The following is an 8,414-nucleotide window of genomic DNA, read 5'->3' on the forward strand; positions in this document are numbered from 1 at the left end:
ATCTGGCTCTGTCATTAACATCATGATGGTCTCTCTCTCTCTCTCTCTCTCTCTCTCTGCCACACAGGCAGTAAGACACTCCTGCACACACAGGCAGCAACATTTGTGACTCACTCAGGAAAACACATGCACGTGTACACACAAACACATTTATCGAAAGGACACGTGCATGAAAATCCACACACAAATACAAAGGTTCAGATATCCCCACACACAGACACATAAAGCAAACTGCATGCGGTGTGCTCCATGTGCATGTATGAAAACACTATAGGTGCCACACATTCTAACATATGTTTGTACATTAGGTGGAGCTAAGATCCCCATCACTTAAATATTCATCTAAATGCTGATGTTGAACTCCGGCTCTCGCGACGCACTGATAACACATTTGGGTGACTCTTCCATCTGGGCCTCAGCAGTGCTCCGCTCCTCTTCTGCACAGATAGCAGCTTTCACCGAGTCCGCAGAGACAAAGCAGCCTCGAGTTTCCTCTATTACACCCATTTAAAGTCACTCGACTGTGAGGAGAGCTTTAATGCAGTGCCACTTACAGGGGAGAAAAACAGCCTTAAAAAGGTGCATTTGTTGGCTGATTCGTACAGGTTCACTTTCAGGCCGCACAGTGAATGTCTTTTGGAGGAACAATGTTCAAATAAAATAAATATCATTTTTGCTTCTTTTTGTAGCTGTATGAAATCACCTCTTTACATTTAATGTTCTAAATTCCTAATGTTTGATCCCCCTCTAAAAAACACAGGATATGTTATAGTCTGGGAGCATCAGCTCTGTATTTTATTTAGAAAACAAAATGGAGTACTATAAACTTCACTTTGCAACAATAATGTATCCAAAATATTTAAAATGCCAAAAAAAGTTTTAAATCTCAAGTATTTCTCAACAACATTAAATACTAGTGAGTCAAAAAGAAAAAAAAAAACCCATCCTTAGGTATTATTTTTCTTGTTTAACAGTCATCAAGACTGTGCAGGCTTGGTTTAATCATATGTGACTGTCAGTGGCCTGGCAATATAAGTAAACAATCCTGCAAGCATCCACTGACAGTCTATCAACATCCTGTGCACAGAGTGTTAGTGACCCTGTGCTTTTCCTAAATCCTGAATGGTGCACACAAGTGCTTGGCGTTACATTTTTCAACCTGAGCTCAAACTAGTAAAAAAAAAAGTTTAGACAAAAATGCGAAAATACAGAACTCTCTCATGTGAAATAATCAAAACACGTGCGGTGGGTCGAGCAGTCATCTCCCACCCAGAAGGTTGACAGTTTGAATCTCAGTGCCTGCAGTACACATGTCGAAGTGTCCGTGGGCAAGACACTGAACCCCCCAAGGAAACACGCAGCGGCCCGGGGGCCCCTCAGCTACAAACAAATTTTCATTGTACATCACAATAAAATAAAAGCTTCTTCTTCATCAGAACATTTAGTTGACGTGGGACCTTTATGCTCACAGGGCCAGAGATGTTTTATATGGCCTCTATTTCAAATAAATAAATAAACTAATACAGTCTAGAATAGTTACTAAGTGTCTGCTCAGACCTTTCCTCCCTATTAGAAAAACAGTGCCAGTCCTTCCTCCATGCCTCTCCTCCTCTCCTCCCTCATTCCTATCTCTCATTACGCCCAACACTACAAAACCCCACCACAGAAAAATCCATAACCATCGATCCCTGTGCCCAGCCGCGGTCGCCACAATTATTCTTGAGGAGGAAACGTTAGCGATAAATTACATATGTGCTTTTCATCTGCTCTTCTGTAGCGGTGAGCCCTCTGAGGACCTGGCTGGGGATGGCGAGGTGGGGGTAAGCACAAGAGTGACGTGCTGCTGTCATCACTGGGTGATCTGGTTGGCTGAGGCAGCGCAGACCCCACTCACCCACAACACAACCTTTCATTGACTATATTCATTCCTTTTATCGGTGCACAAATAACACTTAACCCTTACCCTAAACTTTATTCCAACATAACAGTAACCCTAAAACCACATCCTTTACAGCCTCAACCTCGAGTCTTACTCTAAGCTCAACTCAATCCTGACTCCAAACTCTGAACTCAAGCATCATCCAAAGCTTCTCCCTTGCAGACATAAAGGTCAGACACACAAAGCTGCAAACATAAATAAAGCGATATCACCAGTCACAACAATGTTCTAAAAAACACATTTCCTGCTAATGTGCCTATACTGAGAGCCCTGACTCTTTCTGGCTATTTGAATATTGGCTCATCCTTTTCCTTTGTTCCCGTGATGCACCTCAACCCTCCACCCCTTACTGGAATTAAAAATGCCTTATTGCAAGACAATAAAATAACTTTGAAGTCAAAATATACAACCTCTCTTTGCATATGTGTGAATATATATATGTATGGGTGTGTGTGTGTGTGTGTGTGTGTTTTAAATAACCCCGGTGGAGTCTGCATGCAGCTATAATTGCCTCCCTCATTAGTTATGTTTTAGCAGGAGCGGATGGGAGGGCAATTAATTTTACCGCTTAATTTTTGACACGGAATCCGCTGCTGTATTGATGTGCTCACCATTTTGGGTCTCATTTTTCAGGGAAATTAATTGACAAAGTGGGAAGATTTATCAGCATATCGCCAGATTAAGCGACAAACTGAAGCAATGAGGAAATCAATTGTGGCCCTGTCGCTGTGTTGAAACCCGCCCAAGAGCCTGGGAAAAGCTGGGTGGGTCAGATGCAGTGCACTTATTTATTTATTTGAGCCGCTCATTCATCAGCCGTTACAAATGACCCTGGCGACTGACGACCACTGAATCCGCCGCCCCCGCCCTCCTCCTCCTCCCTCAGACACGACTGGTGTGTGAGGAGGGAGTGATTAACATAAAAAACACACAAATCAGAGAGGAACAATGAATCCCAAGGCAGGAGAAGGAAAGCTTGAGGTGTTAACTTTTTTTTCTTCATGTCACACCCAGCAAGTCTGTCCACAGGATGATGAAATTAGACAGTTTCTGTTGGGGACGCCTTGGCCCTGGCTGTTCGTTTGGCTAGAGTGTAGTTATAGGAGCAAAGCAAAACATGTATTTTTATTCCCTTAAAGTTTGCTGACCTGATCATTCACCAAACCCTGACCCCATTAGTAACTGTTGCTGTGCATGTCAGGCTTTCCTTTCTCACATCGTAGACTACTTTGAAAATGGTTGCCACACAAGTAAACCACATGAAATATAGCTAAACTGACAACTGTCGCTAACGAATTTCAACAGCTGGATGTAACCAGCTAATTAGGCTAACATTAGTGTCATGATTCAAAATAATTCTGCAAAAGGATCTTACACAGACACTCAGTTATCACCTTATTGGGTACACTAAGCTAAACCTAATACAGTCTAACACAACAGTTGTGCAATAAATCCTCACTCATGAAGGTAATAATGTTCAGTGTTTGTTCAAACTGTTTTAGGTGTTGTTGGAGGTGTTTATTCAACTGCACGATCATTTTAGAGGCTGTAGTTTGTGCCGCTGTTAAACTGTACAGCATTATACAGAGAGGTGTTTCTGTTAGTTGGCAGTTATTGTGTTATGGAAACACCACACAAGGTTAGATTTAAGCTGTAATTTTTACATAGCATGTTTCACTTTGAACATCACATGAGACTGAGGGCCATTTTTATGTGTCTGTCAAAAGTGGTTTATAAGAAATGTTGTACAACCTTGCTGGGTATTAAAATTAAATGTGATCCACATGGTCACACTTGAAGGCTCAGTGAAATGACAGCTGTCACTGAGAAGGGGTGGGAGTGGGGGGGTCATGAAAAGTTTGTGGCACATGAAAAGTGCCACAATAAGTAACAGATGAAACGAGAGAAGCACAATGCTTGGCTCTTCTCGCATCTCGGCAGAGATGGCCAATTATGGCGTGAAGTGGGTGTGAATGTCACATCGTTTGTTTCAGAAAGTTAAAGAAATGGTCAGATACAGACCCTCCCAGACCACCCAACACACTATTCTGACAAAATAATCTGGCAGAAGTGGCAGGACAGAACCTGCCAGTAACAGCCTGCACTGAAGACCAGCTTCCTCAGTGGGAGGAAATAATATATGATAGATGTACTATCATAAAGTTTTTTGTTTGATTGTTTGTTTGTCTTGTTTTGTTTTTTAAAATGTAATCCCACAAGACTGTGTGGAATTCCTCCTAGTCATGGAGGAAACACAGAGTTAGATTCCTACTATGGGTAGCAGACCAGTTAGAAAGGCTAAAAACCAAAGTGATGATTTCGCTACCTATGGCTGCTCAATCACTGCTAAGAGATGAGGTTAATGAATGGTCAACAGTACAAACTGTCGTTCAAAGTTGGATCAAAATGTTGCACTTGTATTTAGGTGCATTGTTTAAGATATATAAATTGCATCTGTGGCCTTATATATGACTGCTCTTTCCTAAATTATTCGTACATTATGTTGTCTCAGTGCTCATCCTTTGCACAATCGGTTTCGTGGTGCTTCAGCACAAGATTGTGACATCTAATGCTGTTGTAAGGGATTAGAAAGGTTATTTTAAGGGATTATAAACCAATTATACACACTTGATAAAAAACAAGTCAGTCAAAACTTGCCACTGTGATGAAGTTCTCGGTGAAGGAATATAGTACTTAGAGTTTTACAGTTCAAGCAATAAGCTAGATGTGTGTATCATTACACTCAGTTCCACCACAAACCACTCAGTTACTCATTGTCCTGTGAGCCTCTACATAACCCACCCACCCACACACACACACACACACACACACACACAAGCACTGGAACTCGCACCCCCTCCATTACTGACTGCTAGGTTCCCAGGACAGATTAGTTCAACTTTTAAATCTCCTACTTATTTTGTTAGTATTGCATCTTAGCACTGTAAAGGAACCAATTTATAACCTTTAAACAGATCACACACATACAGATAATATTTCAGTGTGTCAGGCAGGCTGCTGGAATGTAATTGTAATGATTGTATAGCTGTAGCTAACCATCCAACCCTGCACCAATTACAACTGGCAAAGGAGTGTCGGAGGTCACAGAAGAGCAAATTGCGTTAGCTTTTTTGGGTCTCACTAATCAAGTTAGGTCTTGATGCTCACTAAAGTGAGGTTGTTTTAGGCTGAACCTTAATTCTTCCATTTTCATATGCACTTGGTCACCCTTGATCTTTGAAGCACTCTTATTCAATCACTTTCTTTTTTCCATCTCAATCACTTCACTCACTTTCTTCAGGTCTGTGTTTCCTCCTGCTAAACTCACAATGACAAACACACACACACACACACACACACACACACACACCACCACCACACCACCCCACGCCTCTCCAGGTGACAGCTAGGTGACAGCGTGACGCCAGCTGCCTGATGGGGAATGATGAGGGCTGGAAACAAATGAAAATAAAATGTCTAATTATGTCAGAGGCGCCTTGACGTTACATCACTGTTAAAACACATTTAAAATAACATCCAGCAAGACTTACAGTTACACACACACTCATACACACACACACACACACACACACACACACACACATAGCAGGCACCCGTGACGGATGGAGGGCTCTCCTGCAAGCGCTCAGTCAGGCTGTCAGGCCACTGGCTGCTGCTGCTTCTGTCATTGACTTAAAAGGGCATCAAGGAGCCGTGTGTGGGACATTACTGAGGCCGAGGGGAAACTGCTGGGCTGCAGCATAAAGACACTTTCAAAGAGACTGACTTGGGCACCCACTGAGGGGCTATTATTCAAGACAGTATCCTCCCACTACCCACTGCACCATCTGTCTATCCAAAGTTTTTAGAAAGTGCAAAAAATACGAGTCAGAACAGTCCCACAGTGTACTGTACTGTACGTACAGAAATGAAAAGGAAGGATTCTGAAAGAAAAGTCACAGGCACACATTCAAAGGTATATGTAGAAAATGCAGAACAAAAATGCCCACGGAGTTTTGTAATACTACTTTTCATGTTTTTGGTTTCATCATGTTTCTGTTCTAATCCATATTTTTTTGTATCAGAACCATGACAAAGTAAGACAGTGGGTAAACAAGTAAAGTACAGACGGAGGGAGACGTCCACATCGACAATGTAAAGCTAAATTTAGATAAGACAACCTCACTTCCCATTCCATTTTGTAACTAGCATTAATATAAACAGTTAACAACTCTAAATCACTAAAACATCACTTTTTGAATATTTGGGAGTTGACTGGTTTTCTAATGGACGTGAGACACGTGGCATGAAGACACCACACACTAAAATAAATGTGAATCTTTCCCATTTTGTCCATTTTGCATCAAATTGAACGCACACTAGACAGGTTCAATGTGGGAAAAAAAAATCTTCAGAATCAGATGGATTTGATGAATACACACTTGCTGACCAGCTGGGTTTGAGGAGCACGTAGTTAATTAATGACCAGATGGATTTGGGGGAATTACACATGACAACCAGAAAGAAAACAAAAACAAGGAAACAAAAACATCAAATATGAAATTCAAACATCTTTCTGCTCCATTTTCTTTCTCCCTTTGGCAATTAATTGTCTCTATTCAAATATATCTGGCTGATGTAATATCATTTAATACTGACGGTGCTATCAGGATCTGGACATAAGGATATTACCATTTAACAGTGCCTGCAAGACTGCCAAAAACTAGTTCTCGACTTTCTCTGGATGTTGAAAATCGGTACAGATGGACAAGTCATGGTTATTATCAGCCAAAAATGTGTGTATATTTATTCCAAACAAAGCTGTGGAGATTCATAATTAATGTGAGATTTTCACAGCTAACACATAAACTTCATTTTGCTAAATAGTCCACAGCTACAGAGGAATGAATAACTTGTCTGATCCAAGTATAGTGTTTCTTGATAAATACCCCTTTGTCCCAAACTCATGAAAACACTGATGGCCTGTAAAAAGCAAATCTCATGAATTTTGCAGTTTAGAGTGTCAGTCAATGTGTTTATGTAGGCGTAGAGCAGTAATGGGTCACAGAGGAGGTTGCTAGCTCTTGGTGTCTCACCAGTGTGTGTCCTGTAGTGGTCCTTCATGGCTGACAGGTTGAGGAAGGCATAGTGGCAAGATGGCCATGCACACTTATATGGTTTCTCCCCACTGTGCAGTTTCATGTGGTTGTTCAGGGCCCATTTTTCACTGAAGGAGCGTTCACACAGCTCGCATTCAAACTTCCTGCAAGAGAAGAAGAGAGGGAAAGGGGAATGAGGAAGAAAAAAAAAAGTAGGTATAGTTATTTACTGATCCCAAAGCTGACGTAAAATGCTAGAAAATCTACCCAGTGAGGAAGGAAATGGAGGTTGCCGGGTACTAGCACTCACGCCCACAGAGCATGCGGCCATATGATTGCGAGGTGTACATCCACACCCACACAACACACACAGAATGCAGCTGGCTGCTGGTGTGTCATGTCTGTATAAGCAGGCATTGATTTTTCTGTCCTGGACTGCCACCTCCACCATTTATTCTCTGCTTTGCACCGGGGCCCAGAGGACTAGAGAAATTCTGTTACAGTCCACACAGACACAGACACACACACACACACACACACACACACACCCCGCAGGGCCAGTGGGGAGAATAGAGTTCACCTGTCCAGCCTCCCTGACCACTTAGCCGGGGCTAAATGAACGTTTAGCAACAGTTTACCTCCTGCTTCTCTCTTAAGGCTCCTGTATCAGAGCTTCCCTCCATCTCACCTTCTCTACAAACACGTCCTTTCTATTTCTGCTCACATCATCAACATCAGCACTTGCTCTGCTTTGTATAATAAGTATCAATCCAATAAATGCAAAAGCATGATTTATCACGTGTGGTTTGAGTTGTTTTGTTGTACTGTGCCAAAAGTCTCATTTGAGAATCAGAGCAAAGATGTGAATATGCACGCTGTTCTTTCTTTACATGGACATCTGTCTATTCTTCATGCCGACGCCTACGACTCAACAAAAGCTATGTGGGATTTGTTTTTTTAAATCAATGTGTAGGATGTTTGCACCTATATTTATCTGCTGTGTTATTAGGCTTCAAGAGACACACAGAAGTAAAAACAATAGAAAAAGCCCATGCTTGAATTAATCTTTACCTCCATGCTATAATTTAAGCACAGAATGACTAATGTGCGAGTCATAAACAAACGAAGTCGAGTTTGGGGGATCATTCGTCTTGCAGCAAGGGCCACGTTATTTTAGGGACGGCGGCTGTCTTTAAGTCCTGATTGTGTCGCTTAATCCCTGTGGTATCTGTTTCATAGCGAGCAGCATGACACTCACCTGAACAAATAATGACTCCAAGCAGCATGTAGCATGTGTCTGAATCAATAATTCAAACTCGTACATCTTCCTTACTGGAATGTGGCGGTGGTGGGTGGGTGGGTGTGGGTGTGTGGGG

At 42.0% G+C, this 8,414-nt stretch overlaps 1 protein-coding gene across 1 annotated transcript in view; it reads right to left on the reverse strand.

The window, feature by feature from the left end:
• znf407 (zinc finger protein 407) overlaps window positions 1-8,414 on the reverse strand; it is a 153,172-nt gene that overhangs the window by 54,205 nt on the left and 90,553 nt on the right. The window contains exon 6 of the mRNA XM_020597248.1: window positions 7,036-7,202. Within this exon, the coding sequence (XP_020452904.1) occupies window positions 7,036-7,202 (167 nt within the window). The remainder of the gene's footprint in view (window positions 1-7,035; window positions 7,203-8,414) is intronic.

The sequence above is a fragment of the Monopterus albus genome, unplaced genomic scaffold (assembly GCF_001952655.1).
Source record: "Monopterus albus unplaced genomic scaffold, M_albus_1.0 scaffold33.1, whole genome shotgun sequence".
Classification (NCBI taxonomy): domain Eukaryota; kingdom Metazoa; phylum Chordata; class Actinopteri; order Synbranchiformes; family Synbranchidae; genus Monopterus; species Monopterus albus.